At 52.6% G+C, this 22,189-nt stretch overlaps 2 protein-coding genes across 20 annotated transcripts in view; one reads left to right on the forward strand and one right to left on the reverse strand.

The window, feature by feature from the left end:
* C17H8orf76 (chromosome 17 C8orf76 homolog) overlaps nt 1-22,189 on the reverse strand; it is a 72,914-nt gene that overhangs the window by 13,195 nt on the left and 37,530 nt on the right. For 2 of the 19 annotated variants that reach the window (XM_060287126.1, XM_060287118.1), the window contains one exon: nt 15,955-16,420. The exons of 14 other annotated variants lie outside the window; for them this stretch is intronic. In XM_060287126.1, the coding sequence (XP_060143109.1) occupies nt 16,415-16,420 (6 nt within the window). In that variant the 3' untranslated portion in view covers nt 15,955-16,414. Of the gene's footprint in view, nt 1-22; nt 135-261; nt 1,121-15,954; nt 16,421-22,189 lie in introns of those variants that run through there. 3 more of the 19 variants (XM_070043978.1, XM_060287122.2, XM_060287124.1) reach the window with 3 other exon arrangements.
* Nucleotides 595-21,850, forward strand: FAM83A (family with sequence similarity 83 member A). Its single transcript, XM_030875722.2, has 4 exons — nt 595-1,074; nt 11,130-11,297; nt 12,912-13,036; nt 21,316-21,850. Exons 1-4 carry the CDS (start codon nt 595-597, stop codon nt 21,848-21,850), a joined length of 1,308 nt encoding a protein of 435 aa, XP_030731582.1.

Raw genomic sequence — 22,189 nt, forward strand, 5'->3', positions numbered from 1 at the left:
TACCAAGAGAAAGGAGCAGTGCCTGGTGAACAGTGCTGCCTGGGGGGCATCCAGCTTCCCTCCTCACATGGGCACAGGATGGATGGCAGATCTCAGGGGCCCATCAGGGAAACTGTCTCTGAACCAACTGGCGTCTGAAATGAGGAGCACAGGAGGGGACCTGAGGCACAGCGGTGACTGTGCTGGGAGAGGCTGCTTGCTTTGTAAATGGGGCCTGAGGGTCTTGGGAGAATTGCACAACAAGCTGGAAAGCTGGCTCACCTTGGCTGCTGGGAGGAGAAGAAGTCTCCCAGGGCTGAGTGTGCCCAGGCGTGATAGAGCCAGCCCTCCTGGCCCGCGGGCAGGGCGGGTGTCGCTCAGAGATAAACCAACCCCTGGCAGTGGGTGATGATTCCTGTGAAGCATTGCTCAGGAGGGCAGGATTACCTTGGAGCAGGTAATCCTGGATGCGGGCCGCACACCAGTGCTAGGAGTGGGTGCTTTCCAGAAGTGCTGTGAGCCCCGCTCCTCCTGGGTGGTGTGGCCCACTTGCCCCTGACATCAGGAAGAGCTCGGGTGCCGGCTGCCCCCTACACGACTCAGGGACAGGGCAGCATGAGCGGGGCAAGACACGTGGGCAAGATCCAGAAACGCCTGGAAGAGGTCAAGAGCCAGTGGGTCCGGCCAGCCAGGGCTGACTTCAGTGACAATGAGAGTGCCCGGCTGGCCACAGATGCCCTCTTGGATGGGGGTCCCGAGGCCTACTGGCGGGTGCTCAGCCAGGAAGGCGAGGTGGATTTCTTGTCCTCGGTGGAGGTCCAGTACATCCAGGCCCAGGCCAAGGAGCCCCCCTCTGCCCCGGAGCCCCCAGGAGAGGCCACGGCAGGTTCCAAGGGACTCGATTCCTGCTCCGTGGCCTCAAGTACCTACTTCCCTGTGGCCTCAGAGGGCAGCGAGCCGACCTTGCTGCACACCTGGGCCTCAGCTGAGAAGCCCTACCTGAAGGAAAAGTCCAGCGTCACCGTGTACTTCCAGACGGACAAGCGCAACAACATCAGGGACCTCATCCGCCGCTGCATCACCCGGACCAGCCAGGTAGCGATGGCGGAGTCTGCGTCTCCTTGGCCATGGGGTGGGGGGACTGGTGGAGAAGAGGAGAGAGGGATGTGTCCTGCTCTAAGGGATGGAGTCCAGGTGACTGGAGCTTAGGATGGAGCCAGGGATGTTACGCTCTGCCCTGCCCTAGATCATTGATTTCCTGATCCCATTTGTCACAGTCTGGGTCCCGGCCACCAACACCCATCACTGGAACTCCGGCAATAGCTTCCCATCTGACCCTCCTGTTCCATCTTGAGCCCGACCACCTAGTCTCCAAGCTGCTGTAGACACTTTTTCTATACTTCAAATTTAACTTGGTCCCTTCGTTGCTTAGAGTCTTCAGTGGCTCCCAGTTGCCCCCAGTGGGACCAGCAGACTCCGTAGCATGGCTCACGGCCTCTCCAGCTCCCCTTCCACCCCCTGCCACTCAGTCCTGAGTGACCTGCAGATTCTCAAACACATCAGGTTCTGTCCTGAGGCCTCTGCACATGCCGTTCCCTCTGCCTGGAGCCCCCTCACCTTCCCTGCTTTTCCCTTAACACCTACTCCTCAGGACCCAGCACTGAAGTCCCGTTCTCAGGAAGCCTTTCCTGAGTTCCCCAGCCTAGGCGAGGTGCCTCACTTCTGTATTTCTGAATGAAGCGGCCACTCCACTGGGACACAAACTCGCCCTGTTTCCTCTCAGGCTCGGCTTAGACCTGTCTGCCCACAAATTCAGTGCAGCGCTTGAATCCAACCTGTGGTCAGGCAGAGACAGAGGAGGCAGCAGAGGTTTCTCCCTCCCCAGAGTGTTTATATTTTAATAAGTGACTTTAGAAGAAGAAAAATCCTTCAAGGCCAGAGCTTAGCTGGCAGAATTTCAGGCACCGGGACTGGCATTTGGCCGGGAGTTCTCCCAATGCTCCTGGAACTGCAGGCCCACAGGGGCTGCCTGCTCCCCCGGGGAATTGGCGGGGGGCACCCCAGATCATTCTACCCAGGTGCACAAAATGACCATTCAGCACAGGGGTACAGGTGCCCCTCCACCTCCTGAAGCTGCAGGGGCAGGGGTGAGAGTGGACCCCAAGGAAAGGACTCAGTGTCATCTGCAAAGGGTCTCTCTCATCACTAAAATTATTTAGTTTGTTCCACTTAAAAGAATTCAAAAATGGGCAAATTGATATTTAAGCTCATTTTCTGCTGAGATCCCACTCTCATGACAGAATCCCCTCCCGTGTCTAATAGTGTGTGTAATCTCATGGCTCCAGAAGAAGCCACCAGGAGGGGGGAAGCTGTGCTCAAACGGGACGGAGGGAGTGGAGCTCTGGAGAATAAAATAGAAGGTGACAAGGGGTGGAGTATTGGCTTTTCACGCTGCTGGGCTACTTCAGAGCAGCATTTCATGCTTCCCTGGCAAGGCAGCATCAGGAACTGACAGGTGGGCTCAGGCAGGCAACCAGGAGTGCCCACACTGCCTGGGGTGGGCTGCACAACGCAGGGCAAGTCCCTTGACCTCCCCAGGCCCCAGATCCCACACTGGACTAAGGGGTCCCTTCCAGCTCCCAGGGCTTGTTCTTAAGTGTGCTACCTCTGGTCTCTGCTGGAGTTCAGTGCTCGCCTGAGGGCGGGGAACCAATGGTGTTGGCGAAATTCTCAGCCGCAGCTGCTGCGGCTCAAAGGGTGAGTGAGATTCCCTGGAAAGAAGCCAGGTTGGGGCTTGTCACAATCCCCAGGCTGAACGCTTCCCCTTCCCCCTACCCCACCTAGAGAGGCTTCTCTCTCTTCACCTCTGCGGCCTTGAGGCCTGCTGCTGTCCTTTGCTTTATCAACACAGTATGTTACAAATTTAGGACAACACTTAAAAATCAGAAGATTTCACCTGAAAGTAAGAATTTCCAGTTCCTCTTAGCAAGTCGGAAGACCTGGCTCTGTTGGCGCTGAGTTGAGGTCACCTCTTTGGGTGGGTCACCTTTGCGGCAGTCCCCACCACTCCCTCTTGTCCCAGGCCATGATGAACTTCACCCATCTTGTTACCTGTCAGACTCTTGCAGGCAGTTTGCAATACCATTCCCATACACAACACACACACACACAACAACACACACACACACACACACACAGAGGGCTCAGGAGTGACCAGTGACCTGTTCCCACAGAGATGCCAGAGGGGGCTGGATCCCCAGCCACAGGCTGTAGATGGAAGTAGGCTGTGTCCACACAGAGGGAGGACAGGGGGTTTGTTTTCTCCCTCTCCTGTGGCTTCAGCCCCCTCAAGAAGAGAAGACAGAGGCACAAATGGAGCCAGCCTGCTGGGCGTCTCCCGGAGCGGCTTCTGCTCCCTGAGGAGCAGGCATTCTCCCTCTTTCCCTTCATGCTCTCATCCCTTTATTCCACAAAGCCAAAGTCATTGGTCAGGCCCTGAACCCAGGATGGCAGAGCAGAACAAGGGGCCTCCCTCCCTCCAGCCACCTGCCCTTGGGGGAGAGGTGGGAAGAGAGGGGACACTGGTGGATGGCAGTGCTGGGCTTGAGCAACGCTTTGTGCCGGGGAGCAGACGGGAGGGTGACTAAGGCAGGCTTCACAGAAGCGGTGGCCTCTGAGTTGAGTCTCAACGGCTGAGTAAGAGTTTGCTGGGCAGAGAAGGGAGGTAAAGGAATTCCAGGTCTAGGGTGTGTCAGATACAGAGGAGTGAGAGGTCTGGATGACCTGGAGGTAGGGAGGCATGGAAAGGACTGTCAGGGAGGAGGAGGTTTTTGCTCACAGTGTCCTAGAAGCAGGAGGCACCACACACTGTGCAGGGCCACACGGGGAGCACCAGGGTGGCGAGGCAGGGCCAGGTGAACAGTTTAGGATTGGCTACTTTGAATAATTCTAGCAGGCTCTGGGCCACCTATGGTCCCTGGTTGTCCCATAGCTGGCACTGGGGTGGTTTAGGATGGGCAGGGAAATACTGTCTGGATGCTGGAGAGTCAGATAAAGGAGGCTTGGGACATGGCTCTGGATTGCTCGGTTAGCATATCAGAGGCTGCGCCTAGTCGAAGTGCTTGTGATCTCTAGTAATCAGTTGGCGCCGGGATGTCAAAGTGTCATAAAACACAGAAAACAAAAAACACGAATTATCCATCCTCCAAGTGTGGTCCAGGATCCCTGAGAGTTCCAAAACCCTTCCAATGGGTCTGTGAGGTCCTGCCCTTTCTAACCACTTATCTGTGTGAGGCCGGATTATCTTTATATATCTCCTTCCCAACAACACATCACAACAGATTGCTCCAGGAGCCGATGTGAGAACCAGCTGTCTCCTGGTAAGCCAGACACCACAGAGAGTTGCAAAACTGTAAAAGGATGCCATTCTGCTCACTCATTTTGCTGCTGCTTTGGAAAGTATAGTTATTTTTGCTTTAAAATTGTTATTTATGTTAACATGTAATGGGCTTAATATTGTTTTAAGTGAGGAATATTAGTTATTTTAAAATAACTAATAAACACGAAGAATTTTCTGTTTGTTTCTAATCTGACAAGTCTCAGTAGTTATGACCCACAGAAACCAGAGCCCTTTGGAGCCTCAGTAACTTCTAAGAGTGTCAAGGGGTCCCAAGACCAAAAAGGTGGAGAACTTGAGCAGGCAAGCCCCCTGTCCCTGCTCGATCCCCTCTCCCTCTCCCTTTCACTGCACAGAGAAAAATCTATTCAGTTCTCTGGGGAGGTAGGGGGAGAGTGGGGTGAGCATGCAGAGGACCAAGGGGGCAGCTGTGAGAAGGTCCCAAAGAAGCTCCCCCCACCCCTAGGTGTCAAGGACCACCTTTTCAGGCCAAGCCCCTGCCCTGGAAGCAGCTGAACAAGGGACAAGGGTGGAGGTATGGGACACAGCAAGAAGTCTGAGCAGGAACTGCACAATCCTGCCCCCACCCCTACTGCGCCCCCAGGGAGCTGACGAGCAGGTCTGCCTCATGCCTGACAACTGGGATTCCAGGGCCTCGAACACCACCAGGGTCCCCAGGGCGAGGTCTCCGGCTGTTCCCCCGACAAGGGCCGCTGAGGGACGGGCAGACCTGGGAGAGAGGGGTCTAGCCTGCCAGGCCTGTGGGGTCTCTGGGCCCAGGTCCCATCTAGGTCCTGCCAGAGTGGGGTGGGACGGCCCCCAAGGGCCAGCAGAGATGCTCCCTGCGCCCCCGGCGTCCTCCTGGGATCTGTGATTGGCCTGTCTCCCTTCCCACGGGAGTTCCCTAGAGGAAGTCCCTCTCCCCCTCTGGGAGGCGGGGCTCAGCGCTGGCATATTGTCACTGCTCCAGATTGGCGGTGAGGGAGGGGAGCGCCAGGCACACCCAGAGGCGACACAAACAGGTGGGAACATGTGGTTGCAGGGGGATGGTCCTCTCACTGCTGCCTTTTTAAGGGCTGCTGGCCCCCTCGCACTGTGGTCAGCAGATAGGTGACGGGGGAGGGTCCACCTGGGCCCCCTTCCCTTCTTCTGTCCACATTCTCTTTGAGTTCTGCTCTGGGGTCCCCCAACCCTCCCAGGGCTTGACTCTCCCTACTTGGCCCATCCTAACCCACAAGCAGAGGAGGGACAGGCTGTATCTGATGTAAGCAGAGATCAGAGTCCTTCTCTTAGGCCTGCAGTAGACTGCAGTTGGGAGCATGGCTCTGGGTTGGGGTCTGGGGCATCTCCTCGCATTCCAGCTTTTGGAAAGTTACTTAACATCTCTGCACTCCTGGCTCTTCACCCGGGAAGCCAGGGTAACTGTGCCGTGAAGGTTACAGGGGACGAACATACGGCTGAGAGTAGGTGCTCAAGAAAGAGTTGCTGGGGGCTTCCCTGGTGGCGCAGTGGTTGAGAGGCCGCCTGCTGATGTAGGGGACACGGGTTCGTGCCCCGGTCCGGGAAGATCCTACATGCCGCGGAGCGGCTGGGCCCATGAGCCATGGCCGCTGAGCCTACGCGTCCGGAGCCTGTGCTCCGCAACGGGAGAGGCCGCAACAGTGAGAGGCCCGCGTACCGCAAAAGAAAAAAAAAAAGAAAGAAAGAAAGAAAGAAAGAGTTGCTGCTGTTATTACTCATCCACCAAAAGCAAGCTCAAAAACGAAGCATCAGCACGTAGGAGAGAAAGAGGGAAGAGTAGCAATCGAAGCACAAACTGGGCCTTGGGGTGCTAAGTGCCCCCCAACAACTGGCCCCAACATGCTTGGTGGTCCCACCAGGACCCAAATCCTCTTTCCCCTCCTGCCCCCTGCCCTTCCCAAAGCAGCAGGATTTCCAGCCCATGAGGAACTCACGTCTGCCGCTCAGGTAGTGAGGGATTCTCAGCCAGAATTTGAGGTCTCCGTAGGATGACCCCTGTCTGTGGGTATCACCCTAGTTGACCAGCAGCCCCCTGGCTGGGCCCCGCCATCTCACTGAAACTCCAGATTCTCAGAGCCTGCCGGCCAGGCAGCGCTCCCAGACCAACTTCCTTCCTTAGCACGGGAAGTACCTCCTTCCTGTTCTCAGCCAACCCCACACCTCTGGGCTGGGCCGTCTGATTGGCCCTAATAAGAACCCTACTCTGTTCCTTTTTTATGCCCATAGTGGTGTGGGCACTAATTTTAACCGTCTCCCATAACCTGAATTAAAACAACATTCTCTCATGCTGGTATTCTAACATTATCCACACTTGCTCAAGAATAATGCATATAAAAATCACAATCATATTTTAACGACACACTTTACTTCTGCATATGTTTCCGTTTATATTACCTGGGCTTACGGTTAGACCCAACTTACATGACAGCTAATGCTCTTCTATCGTGCAATGTTTTATAGGTAAAGAAACTGAGGCCCAGAGATGGTAAGTGAGTTGTCCGAAGGCACTCAGCTAGCCTCCACTAGCGCCACAGCTGGAGCTAAAGTTCCCTATCTTCCAGATCGTTTTTCCCCTGGATTATGTGCTACTGCTCTGTATTAGTTTCCTAGGGCTGCCGTAACAAATTATCACACATTTCGTGGCTCGAAACAACAGATAAGGGCTTCCCTCATGGCACATTGGTTAAGAATCCGCCTGCCAATGCAGGGGACATGGGTTCGAGCCCTGGTCTGGGAAGATCCCACATGCCGCGGAGCAACTAAGTCCGCGTGCCACAACTGCTGAGCCTGCGCTCTGAAGCCCGGGAGCCACGACTGCTGAAGCCAACGTGCTGCAACTACTGAAGGCCACACGCCTAGAGCCCGTGCTCCGCAACAAGAGAAGCCACCGCAATGAGAAGCATGTGCACCGCAATGAAGAGTAGCCCCCGCTCGCCACAACTAGAGAAAGCCCGCACACAGCAACGAAGACCCAACGCAGCCAAAAATAAAATAAAATAAATTTATCAAAAAAAAAAACCCTTAAAACAAAACAAAACAAAACACAGATAAGTATTCTTTCACAGTTCTGGAGGCCAGAAGTCCAAAATCAAGGTGTCAGCTGGGCCATACGCCCTCGAAAAACTCTAGGGGAGGATCCTTCCCTCCTCTCCCAGCTGCTAGTGGCTCAGGTGATTCTTGGCTTGTGACTACAGAAGTCCAGTCTCTGCTTCCGTCCTCACATGGCCTTATCCACTTCTCCCTGTCTCTCCTCTGAGGGCCTTTTATAAGAACACTTGTCATTAGACTTAGCGTTCACCAGAAAGCCCAGGATGATCTCATCTTGAGAATCTTAATTACATCTGCAAAGACCTTTTTTCCAAATGAGGTCACATCCACGGTTCTGGTGGTTAGGACGCGGACATATCTTTTGGGACCTGATTGATCAACACACTACACCCTGCGAGGTAGAACGCCCACGTAGGGGATGCAAGAAGTTATTGGCCTTGAATCGATCCAGCTGGGAGGCAATCCCAAAAGGAGGCAAACAAGATAAACCTAGCTATCATGAGCCTGTCCTTCCAAGCATCGCTTAAGTCAGGACGCTGGGTTTTTTGCAAACCTCTCCCCTTCTCTGTCAATCGGTCACCTGCTTACCAGCCCTGTCTCTGCCAACGAAGACTCACTGGAACACAACTGGGAGGATTTACTGACCTGCTGGGGAGAGAGCATTGTCTCTTTTGCCAATACCTTGGATGAGGAGGCAGTTATCTTTCAGGAGAGAGGACCTTATTGGTGCCATAAGCTTCAATGTGCACATATACCTAATTGTGTGTTAACAGGGCCATGGCTCTAAAGGATCAGGGGCCTCACTACTAGAGCAGCTCTAGCTCTAGTGACCTCTAGCCGAGGGTGAGCAATTTCTTCGCAGTTCCGTCCCCGGTCCAGACACCCACATCAGCTGAGCAGAAAGTCAGCCCCGAGTGAGTACCAGCCATCTCCTTCACCTGCCTCCATGACACTCTTCTTGTCCTTGCTACTTCCCAGATGTGGATGGTCAAAAAAATTTATTGTAATTAGTAGAAAAGTGGTTGAACGTTATTATTACAGGTAATGTCGAAGAAAAGATCGCCATAGTCCCCCATCCAAATATGACTGTTAGTTTTTGCTTTGCACTCATCTATCCATACACCACCTTCCCTTGCTGGCAATAATAATGGACATGCTATCATTTTGTGCTTTGGTTTTTTTTTTTTCACTTAATTCATTAATTGTTAATGCACATTTGTTGAGCATATATTAAACAGCAAGTTTTACTTTAACATTTCACCGTGATTTATAGTTTCTTTTTTTTTAAAATTTATTTATTTATTTTTGGCTGCGTTGGGTCTTCGTTACTGTGCGTGGGCTTTCTCTAGATGCAGCGAGTAGGGGTTACTCTTCATTGTGGTTCGAGGGCTTCTCATTGTGGTGGCTTTTCTTGTTGCGGAGCATGGGCTCTAGGTGTGCAGGCTTCAGTAGTTGTGGCGCACGGGCTTCAGTAGTTGTGCCACACAGGCTCAGTAGTTATGGTGCCCGGGCTTAGTTGCTCCGCGGCATCTTCCTGGACCAGGGCTCGAACCTGTGTCCCCTGCATTGGCAGGCAGATTCTTAACCACTGCACCACCAGGGAAGTCCTATAGTTTCTATGTAACCATTATAATGATCATTTTTACTGGCTGCCTAATAATCCACTTCTCAACACACCACAATTTAGGTACTAGGAAAGACTTTTGATTGAGTGACAAAGAGTTCTGGTTCTGTTCCATTCCACTGTGTGGGAGCCTTTCCCACAGCACCAAGCAATTCTTGGACATCAGCTGGGTGTCCTACAACTCAACTCATGCCAATCGCAAGCCGAGACTGTCACCTGTGCTTCTGACCAACTAGCGACAGATTAGAGATTCCAACAACACCCTCCTTGGGTTTGATCAATTTGCTAGAGTGGCTGAGAGCAGAGAAACTTTTTCCTTAATAGAGTACCGGTTTATCATAAAAGGATATAACTCAGGAACAGCCAGAGGGAAGAGATGCATAGTGCATCGCTCTGAGTGCACCAATCTCCCTAAACCCTCACGTGTCCAACAACGAGATGCTTTCTGAACCCTCTCCTTCTGGGTGTTTATGGAGCTTCATTACGTAGGCATGATTGATCAAATCATTGGCCATTGGTGACTGATTAACCTCCAGCTCCTCCCTTCTCCAGCAGAGGCTGTGGGGTTAGACTCAAAGTTCCAACCCTCTGATCACAAGGTTGGTCCTCCTGGCAAAGAGCTCCACATCCTTAAGTGCCAATGCCCTTAGGTCTGAAAGTCTCCTCATGAACATAACAAAAGACCCCTTTATTGCTCTCAGCTCTCATCAGGCTGGAAATTCCCAGGGTATTAGGAGCTCTGTGCCAGAAACTGATATGAAGACCAAATATACATTTCTTATTATAAGTCACAACATCACAGAAAGTAACCCCAAAAAGCTTAAGAAGGGGACCATGCATTGACGTCCTCAGCGGACAAGTCAAGCGTAGGATTGGCTTCAGGGGTAACTGAAATCAGATGTCGAAAGGATGCTGCTGGGCATCTGTCTCCACCTCTTAGCCCTGGTTTCTCCAGATCCGGCTTTGCTTTCAGGCAAGCTGTCCCCACAAGGGGCAAGATGGCTGCCAGCAGCTGTAGTTTATAATCTACTAGCTAAGCAATCCCAGTAGAAGGAATGCCTCCTTTCCCCAGGAGTCCCAGCAATAGTCCTGGGCTGACTCCCATAAGGATAACATGTCATGTGACCACCTTTAGGCCAATCCCTGTGGCCAGTGGTCTGGCTTCAGTGTGCCTCCCCCACACCCAATCCAGGGCACGGCAGTAACCCCACCCAAAGCACATGCATGGTGGAGCAGAGGTAATTCCTTCAAGTGAGCTTGGGGGAGTTCCCTGGCGGTCCAGTGGTTAGGAATGGGTGCTTCCGCTGCAGGGGGCCCGGGGTCTATCCCTGGCTGGGGAACTAAGATCCCACAAGTCGCACGGTGTAGGCCAAAAATAAAATAAAGTGAGCTCGGGGTGCTGTTGGCAGGAAGGAGGGGTGCCTGGCAGGCAGGAACACACACGTCTCTCCCCGTTGTTGGCTATCTAGGGCCCCCCACCCCCCAAGTTTCTGCTATGATGGAGGATGCAGTACCTGCTGGCTGAGCTGGACTCCCTTCTCCATCCCACTGGGGCAGCTCAGCCTAGTCTAGTTTATATCCCCTGGGGTCTCCACAGGGATTTCGTTTGAGGCGAGGATTCCACGGCTTAAAAACATTTGAAAGCCAGTGGCCCTAGAGCGTCTTAAAGCTCCAAATGTTTGAGAACCTGTGACTTTAAATCTGTCCCTCTCCTGTGACCCTGCCAGGCCACCTCCCCTTGGCCTCATCTCCCCCCCACCCCACCCCCGCCTCATCTTTTTGCTCATCTCCCCTTTCTCCTCTGCACTCTCCATGCCAGCAGTGGGTGGAGAGGCCAGAGGATCTGTGGTGGGGCTGGAAAGATGACGTCAGGACAGAGGCAGGGCCCACACTGCAGCTCTGCGCCCCTCCTTGAGTCCTGCCCTGTCAGACCCTCCCCGCTCCAGCGCAGCAGCAAAGGGAACAGCTCTCCCAGGCCGGCTGGGACTGAGTGGGTTTGTCTGAAAGAAGTCAGCACCTGGCCCTGACTCTCTGGTGTCCGACCCCTCTGCCCTGGCCCAGGTCCTGGCCATCCTGATGGATGTGTTCACAGACGTGGAGATCTTCTGTGACATCCTAGAGGCGGCCAACAAGCGCGGGGTGTTCGTCTGTGTGCTCCTGGACCAGGGAGGCGTGAAGCTCTTCCGGGAGATGTGTGACAAAGCCCAGATCTCTGACAGTCACCTCAAGGTAGGGTCCCGTGACAGTGTAAAAGGTATTTTGTGTTAGGATAGAATAGGCTACGCTGTGGTAACGCATGCCTCCATCTCAACGGCTTAACACACATTCCTTTCTTGTTCGAAGTCCAGTTCAGACGGTCCTCCCTCACCTTGTAGCTGCACCACAAGGAATACACGGCCCCCGAGACATAGTGACAGGGAGAGAGAGGGAGGGAGGATTCTGAGGGATGTTTTTAGGACCTGGCCTGGAAGAGATTTCCATCATTCCCGCTCATAGCCCTTTGACCTCACACAGCTCCACTGGGGGCTGGGAAGGATAAAGGGGCCCAACCTCTGCCTTTTCTCCTCAGCTGAGGAGACCCAGTGGGTGTACTTCTGGGGCAGTGAGACATCCAGGACCTGTGGGATGCATCTTTAGGGCTCCACGGCCCCAACAGGATGCTGATCCTCTTGGACTTAACCAAACTCCTCACTTCCTTCTTCCAGCAAGGAGAAGGGAAACCCAGAGATGAGGGTTCACTTAGTCACGGCAAATTTGGGGCAGCTAATTCAAGCTCTAACGTGAAACCGCCCACAGCTTTCACAAGCAGACCCAGCTGAACAGCTGACAGGTGGTTTCCTTGGTGACTGCCCCCCAGCTCAGGCAGGTCAGCCCCGGGAGACCCCAACCTCCCCGCCTTCCTCCTTCCCTTCCCCTCCACACTGACCGGGATGCAGCTGAGTCCAGGCACTTCCGGTCGCCACAGGCCTCAGGTCCCCCGACTGCTGGGTCTGCTTGACGTAACGTGGATCACACGGCCTCAGCATGAGGCCATCGAAACAGGTCTAGAGAGTCAGTGCGGGCCTTGTCCTCGTGGCCCACACCCGCTGCCCCAAGGGACAGTGGGACGTGGCCCTGTTCCCGCCACCCCCAGAGCTTGTGGAGAGGCTGGAAGGAGTGGTTGGAGGCGCTGGGCAACCCCTTCCCAGAGCCTGTCCAGCTACCAGCAGGCATTCTCGGCACCAGAAGCGTCCCACTGGCCTCTGACAGCCCCCTGCCTCACCTGCCTTTCATTTCTTCAGCTTCCAGGGGTGCTGGCTTGAGGGCTGGAGCAGCGGGTGCCACTGGGGAGGAAAGGGACAAACAGGGCCACAATTTGGGTTGTGGCCACACCTTTTCTTACAGCAATCTAGGGTCCATTGAGGTCTCCACAAAGCCGCCCCCTCTGATTGCACTGGGCCTTCCCTCTGACCAGCCTGGAGTCAGGGACTCATGTCACTAAAGCCACTTACAGGGTGAAGCTGGGCCTGCCAGGCCTCTGTGGGCCATGGGAGCCTGGACTGAGGGCTCTGTGGACACCAGGCCCGCATCTTCCTTCTACTTTCTGCTTTGTTTGAATTCTACCATCTCCCCTTTCTTTTCTTTTCTTTTTCTTTTTTCTTTTCCCCCATTACTCAAATAATGTCAGGACATTGAAGAAAATTTAGAAAATTCAGCCAAGGAAAACATAACAATGGCCCACAATCTCACCAGCTAGCAATAACCCTTCTACTCTTGGCAAGCATCCTTCCAGATGTTTTCTTAGGCAAGTGTGTGTCTCTGGGTACACAATTAGCGAGGATACCTTGACTTCCCTTGCAACAGAACGTTTCCATCCGGAGCGTGGAAGGAGAGGTGTACTGCGCCAAGTCAGGCAGGAAGTTCGCCGGCCAAATCCAGGACAAGTTCATCATCTCGGACTGGAGATACGTGCTGTGCGGATCGTACAGGTGAGCGCTGCGCTTCACCTTCTGTCGGGGCTTTGCGGAGGCCAAGGCCCACAGGCCCACCGGCAACGCCCTGGGGGAGCTGGGGGCTCATCATATACACGAGGCTGGAGGCAGGACCAGCCTGCGTGAAAGGGGAAAATCTGGGCCCCTCCTGGGAGGACTTCGGGGTAGGGAGACACTTCCAAGTGCCTTGGTTTCCCTTTGCGTGGCAATAGGACATAAAATCCTGTTTCCCTCCTCAGATCTCTCAGGTGTGATTCTAAAGCCATGTGATTTGTTTGGTTGTGTATGGGGGCCCCATTTTATTTTTAAAATGTTTGGTTATTTTAATATAGTGAATGTATTGAGATGTAATTCACATGTCAGATACTTCACCCATTTAAAGTGTGCAATTCTTTTTAGCATCACTTTTCTCATCCGTAAAATGGGGATAACAATACTTCCCCTTGCAGACTATTGTTAAGACTCAACGAGATAAAATTTGCAAAGCCTAGTGTAGCTCCCAGCACACAGTAGGTGCTCAGTAAGCGGTTGCTATCAGCCAGCCAAAGCCCCAAGGGAAGGGACACGTAATAGGCAAGACTTGAAAGGGTGTGGGCTGAGAAGACGCTGGTCGTGAAGGGCTGCCCAGCAGAGCAGGCCTGGGCGACGCCCCGTTGGCTGGGGGAGAGGGTGTGTGGGCCCCGAGAAGGCTGGAGAGCACCGAGACAGCCCTCCTCTCACTTCAGAATTGCCAGGGCTTTCTGAGCTGTCACCATGTCCTAGATAAGATTACAAGCGTCACCCTCTGTGGCCCCTGACCACCAGCTTCCTGGCCCCTCCTCCACTTCCCTGTCAGAAGTGTCTCCAAATTTCATGGGACCTCAGGCTGGCACTAGGGACGGGAAGTGGCAGCAGCCCAGCCTAGAAGATAGATAAGCTAAGTTCAGTTCCCAGCTCTGCAGCTTCCTGGCTGGATGACCTCGGGCAAGTCACTGCACCTCTCTGTTCCTTCATTCACTCACCAGCTATGTAGAGACCTAGTAGATACAGACCAGGCCTGCTGCAGGCATGGAACAGGATGGGGCTCCCTCCTGCAGCTCTGCTCGAACTAGGCGGGTAACCGATAACAAACCCAGGGGAGGGAAGGGGGCCTGGGATGGCGCCAGGGTGCCCCTCTCTGGCTCCCCATTTCCACCTCTTCCTGAGCCTGTTCTCCTCAGCTGTGCGAAGGGCCTGTGGCCTCCACCTCACAGGCTGCAGTAAAGGAAGCTGGGAGGCACTGTCCCTCTGCGAGGGGAAGAGCTGAGGTTTTACAACTAGTGTGCAGGGAGGGGGCTCAGGGACGAGGCAGCCCGGAGGGGACACCTCCAGTGTCCTGGGGCCACTGAGCCCACGTCTGTTTCCACCCACAGCCTCTCCCCTCATCCTCTGCTCCATCCGGGGGCACCTGTGGAAAAGGAGCCCCCCTGCTTCTGATTCTCAGGCCCTGTCTCCAGCCCTTGGTTGTTTGTAAGAGGCTGAGGTGGGGCTGAACTCCCCTCCCCAAGTGGCCAAAGCCACCTTATCAGCCTTTTGTTCTTTCCCTAGAGAGGGACAAAGGCCTCTGGGCAGCAAGCACATAAAGCTCAGGGCAGGAGCTCAGCCTAAAACCCTACATCAGGCCTCTGACCTCGACCAAGCACCACTAGACCGAGTTCACCACCTGGAGGGCAAGGGTGAGGGCCGGGCCTGGGCAGTTGCCCCAGACCCCAGGAGCCAAGCCTGGAGGGAGGGGTCAGTCAAAGCAGAGGAATTCTCGCTCTCTTTTTTATTAGGTGAAATTCACGATAACATAAATTAACCATTTAAAATGTACAATTCAGAGGCACGTAGTACAGTCACAGTGTGTGCAACCATCACCACTATCTAGCTCCAAACACTTCCATTGCCCCCAAAGAAACCACGCACCCATTGTACGGGGAGGAAGAACTCTTTTCTTTTTCGGCTACACAGCTTGTGGGACCTTAGTTCCCTGACCAGGGATCGAACCCGTGCTCCCTGCAGTGGAAGCGCAGTGGTCCCGTGCCACCACTGGACCACCAGGGAAGTCCCAGGAAACACTTTTTTCTAATATCCTTCTCGGTTCTCTGGCTGGGGCCCTGTAAAATGGACTGGTGAGAGAGAGATGAACAGGAGAAAAGCAGACAAGTCTATTTAATACAAGTTTTACGTGACACAGGAGCCTTCAAAAGGAAATGAAGACCCAAAGAAATGGTTAAACCTTAGTGTTTTTATATGAGGTTGGATGAAGAACGGACAGCCACGGTAAAACGTGATAGGACGAAAGGGAAGAGCTAAGGGTAGTTACTGGGGGAAACAGAGCAAGGCTGGTCCATTCGGATCCCTCTGAGTCCCCCTGCCCTTGGAGATAAGGATGCTCCTTTCCTCTGGGTACAGGGAGGGCATCTCTCACATGAGGGCCTTGTGACTGGCTTCAGGGAGAAGGGGGAGGCCAGAGAGTCCTTCCTGCACCTGCTTCTCAAATTCCTTCAGCTCAAAATAACGTCTTTTGTCAGAGCGGCATACACAGACGTGGGGATGACACATCCACAGCCCCTCCACCACTAAGCGGTCACTTCCCCTTCCCCATCTTTGAGCAACCAGTTGTGCGACTGGCAAGTGGCTTACTTAGCCATTACAAAGATTTCCATACATTTGAAAAGGACAGAGAAAGAAATTCTGAAAGGAGATGAAGAGGGGGGAAGCCTCTCCTCTTATTTTCAATAAGGAGAATTAACACTCTCAGGTTTCATTTGTATTTGCCCTTTGAGCTCATAATGCTGGGGTGGCCTTGCCCTTGGAAGGGGCAGAAGGAAGCATAACCACCTTGCTGAGCTTTGTGCCAGGCCCTGGGCCAGGTGCGATCAGACCTTTAGTAAGGATTTAATCTTCGTGACTTCTTTTTTTTTTTTTTTTTTGGCTTGCCACATGGCATGCGGGATCTTAGCTCCCCAACCAGGGAGCAAACCCATGCCCCCTGCAGTGGAAGTGCAGAGTCCTAACCACTGGACAGCCAGGGAAGTCCCTTAATCCTCGTGACATTTTGAGGGAGGCATTATTCTTCTAAATGACAGATGGGAACTGAGGCACAGAGAGGCTAGGTGATTGGGTCAGGGTCACCAGCTTCCTTGACTAGGATCTCCAGCTCGTTAGTGCCTGCCGAGGCCAGGTCGGGCTTGATATGGGAGGTACCAGGAGGAGGGTGGCAGTGGGCTTGAAGACATGCCGGGCCATTCCTGGGAACTGTGGAGAATCCAGCTTCTGGAGGGAGGGCAGGACAACTATAATGTTTTTGCTCTCAACATTCAAAGGTGATCTGTTTGCCAGCCTTTCAGAGGATCCTTTTCCCTGGGACCCTTAGAGCTGTTTCCAATAAAAACAAAAAATCAATCAGAAAAGCCTTCACCCCATCCTTTCAGTCCACCTGTCTCTGGGCCCCTCCCTCTGGTTGCACACAGTTTTCCCAAACTGAAGGGCTCTGTCCATTTCTCTGGCTGAGTCGTGGGGGTGGGAGTGGGGAGGGTGTGCATTTCAACATTTCAGCTCTTGTTGAGGGTCTCACCAGCATAGGGCTGTGCCACATGCTGGGGACACAGAACTCCTCTCTCTCCTTAGGAAATGTAGATGAATGACCACAGGGTGCGGTATGGTGTGTGCTCTAAGATCAGCATGAGCTAAGAAAGTGCTCTGGGGTCAGCCAGGAGGGAGCTCCCACTTCTGCCGGCAGGTCCAGGAGGCTGGATTGAGGCTTGGAGGATGAAGAAGTTTGGGGCGGGGGTGAGGTGCAAAATCAGGCAGCTGCAACAGCATGAGCGACAGCATGATATCAGCATGGCCTTCCAACGGGCTCCTGAGTCCACTCCTGCCCTGACCCCTGCTGCCACCCTGGGCTTTACCAGGAACAGAAAGATTTTTAAACACAAACAAGATCAAATCACTTCCATCCTTAAAATCCTTCGATGCATGTCATTGCTCCTAGGGGGGAAAAAAAATCCACCTTCTTACTGCGGCCTCTGTCTTAGCAGAATTCTTCTTCCCCTCCTCTGTGCTGCAGCCACACTGGCCTCTCCCCAGGTCTTTCATGCCTCAGGGTCTTTACACTTGCCGTTTATTCCCTTTGCTGGACAGCTCAATCCTGTTGTCCTTACCCTGCTAACTCATCTTGCCGGAGGCAGCTTCCAGATCATTCCCTAGAGACCTTTTCTGTGAACTTGTTTAGCCAAGATTTAAGAAAGATGACGTCGGGGCCTGAGCTGGGTCTGTTTTCTTTTCTATTGCTTCCTGGCAGGAAGTACAGTTAATACAGTGCCGGTATGTTTATACATGACCATAAATATTTGTTGAATGAATGGATGTTCATGTTAGGTCCTGGCCATCCAGTATGGCTAGAGGAATACAACTTTTGAAACTGTGCATCCCTGTCTATGAAATTGATTTAGTGGCTGATCCCCAGAATTCTTCAAAAATGAAATAGGACAGAACAAAAGTAATCAGAGCACTGAGGTAAAGGATGTTCTGGAGATTGTTGTGAGGTTATGTACGTATCTGTGTATGTGAGGAGGTTACAGTGTATCAATAAGATGTATTTCTCCAAGAACAGCCAAGATGAGTCTGAAGAAGAACAGGCAGGGCGGACTTGCCCTTGCAGATGGAGCTGTGGTAACCAAGACAATGTGGCATTGCGTGAAGGACACACACAAAGTGACAAATGGAACAGAACAGAAAGCCCAGACACAGATTCCCACATGACAGGGCATGTCAGAGCAGTGGGGAAAGGTGAAACCGGAAAAAAAAATGCTCCATGTGAGAAGGTGGATTCTACTTCACACATACACACTCACACATGCGGTGCACACACACAAAATCACCTCCTAATAGATTAAAAGAACTTAAATGTCAAAAACAAATTTTAAGACTCTTAGTAGAAAATATAGACGAATGTCTTTTAGACCTTAGGATAAGGATTAGGTGACTTAACATAGCCCCCGCTCTGTGTTAAACAGAACACAAAAAAGCATTAACTATAAAAGATTGCTAAATCTGACTGTATTACAATTAAGAACTCTGGTTCCCTCAAAGACAGCTCAAAGAATGTGAAAAGTCAGATTACAAACTGGGAGCAGGTTTTCATGATGCCCTGACAAGATTAGTGTCAAGAATCACAATGAACTCCCACAAACCACAAAAGAAACAGAACAATGAAAGTGTGGGGTGGGGGTGGGGGAGGTGAGAGCAGGCGGTTCACGGGGAGGAAACACAGGAAAAGATGTTCAGCATCCTCAGTGACCAGCAAAATGCAAATCAAGGCTAGAATGAGTTAACCATTTTATACCTATTCAGCAAAAAAAAAAAAAAAAATTGGGTTGGCCAAAAAGTTCATTTAGGTTTTTCCATAGCATCTTACAGAAAAAGCTGAGCAAACTTCTGGCCAGCCAGTAAGAAGCCTGACAGTACAAAGAGTGCGTTTACAAATCTCTACCCTGCTGATGGGATTGCAAATCGGCACAGTGACTCTGGAAAGAGTGTGGCATTTTCTCTAAAGCTGAACATTCACCTAGCTTTGTCCAGCAATTCCACTCCTAGGTGTATTTCCAAGAGAAACGGGTCCGCAGGACAGTAGAAGACGGGTATAAGAGTGTTCACAGAAGCACTGGTCACAACAGGAGAACCATGGAAACAACCCAGATGCCTCTCAATGAGAGAATGTATGAATAAACCAGGATATAGCCCCCAGTGGAATATCATACAACAGTCAAAGACAAGTGAAGTACAGCAACAAGAGATAACATGGATAAACTGCAATGTTGAAGTGAAAAAAAATCCCCAAAGATTAATCCCCAAAGATATATGTTAAAAACAACGAAAATAGAAATATTTACAGTTGTTCCTCCACATCTGTGGGGGATTTAGATACCAAAATCTGAGGATGCTCGAGTGCCTTATATAAAATGGTGTAGTATTTGCATATAACTTACCCATATCCTCCTGAATACTTTAAATCATCTCTAGATCACGTATAATACCTAATACAACGTAAATACTATGTAAAGAGCTGCCAATGGGGCAAATTCAAGTCTTGCCTTTTGAAACTTTCTGGAAAATTTTTTTCTGAATATTTTCCATCTGTGGTTGGTTGAATCGTCGGATGCAGAACTCGAGTATATGGAGGGCTGACGGTACTTTCAAGAGTATAGAAAACTTTTTCTTACTATAGAAAAAGGAAAGTTTGGGAACCATGACACAGGCTTCTGGGTGATGACTTCCTCTATTTGGGGGAAACTGGATGGGTTCCTAGGAGGGACCATGTGATTAGATGCTGGTTATTGTCAATGCTAGCTTTTTATTTTAGGTGATGGGTTCATAGGTGCTTATTAGATTATTTAAAATAACTAAGTAAAGGGATTTCCCTGGTGGTCCAGTGGTTAGGACTCTGCACTTTCACTGCCAAGAGCCCGGGTTCAATCCCTGGCCGGGGAACTAAGATCCCACAAGCCGCTTGGCGTGGCCAAAAAATAAAATAAAGCTGCAGAAATGTAAATGGGCCATTAATAGATCAATGATGAGAGTGAGTCTCATTAATGATTAAATCAACTATGATTAAATCAACTATCTGTACTTAAGGGCCAAAAAACAATAAAAATAAAATGTAATTCTTACCATGGGTGGTGATAAAAGAAAGTGTAAAAGCTAGAGCACAGGATGAATGGACATGTGGGGTGTAGAGGAGGGAAACCCATGAGCAGCGAGCAGGGTCAGGGGATGGCACTCAGGTGGTGCAGGGATACACAAGGGGCACAGGGGCACAGAGGGTGCATGGGGCCCTGAAACACTGCCAGGGCACCTTTGGACCTGCCTTTTTTTTGGGTGGGGGGCCATGTGGCAGGAGGGATCCTAGTTCTCTGACCAAGGATCGAACCCATGACCCCTGGAGTGGAAGTGCAGGGTGTCTCAACCACTGGACCGCCAGGGAAGTCCCCTAGACCTGCTTTGTTAAGAAAGCATGCAGTTGCTTGTTCTAATCTAGCCTGATTCCAAAGAACACAGGGCGATTGATTTCTTCGTGTAGCCAAGAGTCCGGCTGTCCCAGAGTTTGCTGCCTTCCCCATCACCTGGTTGGCCAGAGGCACGGTATCAGCTGCTCACCTCTCTGGGGTGCATGGGTGGCTCCCGGGCAGGAGGTGAGGTTTAAACAAAGCCTCGCTGCTCTTCCCAGGATTGCTCCGGCCTTGCGTGGGCCCTGCCCTGCCTCACAGAGCAGGGGACTCCAGAAGCTGGGTCCGCCTTTTGGTGGCAAGACACGCGGGCTGGGGGCTGGGGGCTGGGGGCTGGAGGCTGAGACTCTTGGTTGGGTCCTTTCCGTCCCCCACAGTGACCCTGTCCCCCTCTGACCATGCTGTCCTCATTGCTCCCCACGCCTAGGTCCACAGTATTAGGGACCCAGGAATCTCTCAAATGATGTTCTTGGTGGGTCTCCTGTGCTGCCACCAGGCTTTTTTGCGGGGAGTGGGGTGATGAGGGGAGTTTCCCATCAGAGATAGAAAGGAATCTGTTTAAATTAGGGAATCATAAAAGGTAACACACAAATGCCTTGAACATTTTGTTTCCATTTAAAATGTGTAAATGGAGAGAAGGCCAAGGCCTCTGCTTAAGGGCGGCCTCCCGTGGGTGTCTGGGCAAGCCCACTGATGCGGCATCTTTCCCATCCTGTGGGCTCACCCCTGTGCTCTCCTTTCCATCCCCCAAAGAGCACAGGAGTCTTCCCCCCACTCGCACCCCTTCCGGCCCATTTGCCTGAAAACCGGGCTACACCCTTCAGCTTTTCATGGAAATACAGCCCTTCCTTCCAAGGAGCAGCCCCAGACTGCTAACCTATTTGGTTAGAAGAGGCAGGTGTCACACCTGTCACAGGTGGAGCCGCTAAGGCCCCAGCAGCTGGTGACTCACATCAGCACAGAACTGGGGACACTGGCACTCGGCCCCTTTGGGCCTCCACAGGGATCTTCTAAGGGGCCATAATCTGCGCACCAGGAAGGAACACTGACCGGAGGCCCGGATTCACTCTGCATCTTAGCTACTCCCCTGCAAACACTTGCTGGTCTCTGAGCTTCAGTTCTCCCATCTGTGGGAGGGGAGGGTTTGGGCCTGGGTGGAAGCAGCCGGCGCGGAGAAGCGGTGGGCACGCGTTAGTGGCCCTTCGGGCGCAGGGTGCCCAAGCCCTCCCCATCCCCAGCCCTCACTCTCTCTCCTCTCGCCTCCAGCTTCACCTGGCTCTGTGGGCATGTGCACAGAAACATCCTCTCCAAGTTCACGGGCCAGGCGGTGGAGCTGTTTGACGAGGAGTTCTGCCACCTCTACGCCTCCTCCAAGCCCGTGATGGGCCTCAAGTCGCCCAGGCCGGCCGCACCCCTCCAGCCCAGAGCAGCCCCCGGCCCCCGACCCGGCCGCCTCAGTGGCAGTAGCTGCTCCAGCAGCGACGGCACGTCCTCCAACCCCTTCAGCAGCCTGTCGACAGGCAGCAACCCCCAGAACCGGAGTCTGTCCACGTCCTCGGGGCCCGGCAGCCCCCTGGCCCCAAACCCACCTCTGGCCCCTAGGTTCCAGCCCTATCATGGCCCTTGGAGGGCCCTGACCTCACAGGCCCACTTCTCCCCGAGGCCCCATGATGGCCTGTTTGCTCTCTACAGCAACCTCAACGGCTACAGGCCTACGCGGCTGCAGGTCGAGCAGCTTGGCCTGGTGCCCAGGGTGGCCCACACCTGGAGGCCCTTTCTACAGGCCTCCCCGAATTTCTGAAGGGTCCCTTCCTCCAGCTGACCTCCCCAGGGCCAAAGCTGGGCATTCTTGGATTTTCTGGCTCAAGGACCCTACCTTAATCAGTGGCCCTTTGAACTAAAGGCACTTGGACGAAACCATTGCCTGTGTTTGAATGTTCCCAGGCCTCAGACGGTTCGCTTCCTGACCCCCACACTTCCCTGGGTTCCCCTCTCTAGTATGGCCTATGCAGCACATTCCAGAAGTTTCCAGGGAGGTGGCGGGCAGGGAGCTAGAGGACAAAATCATGAAAATAGAGCCCCTTTCTCCAAAGAGCAGCCAGTGCTTTCATATTAACATTTTCCAAATCTCTGTAATGTG

The sequence above is a fragment of the Globicephala melas genome, chromosome 17, assembly GCF_963455315.2.
Source record: "Globicephala melas chromosome 17, mGloMel1.2, whole genome shotgun sequence".
NCBI lineage: Eukaryota > Metazoa > Chordata > Mammalia > Artiodactyla > Delphinidae > Globicephala > Globicephala melas.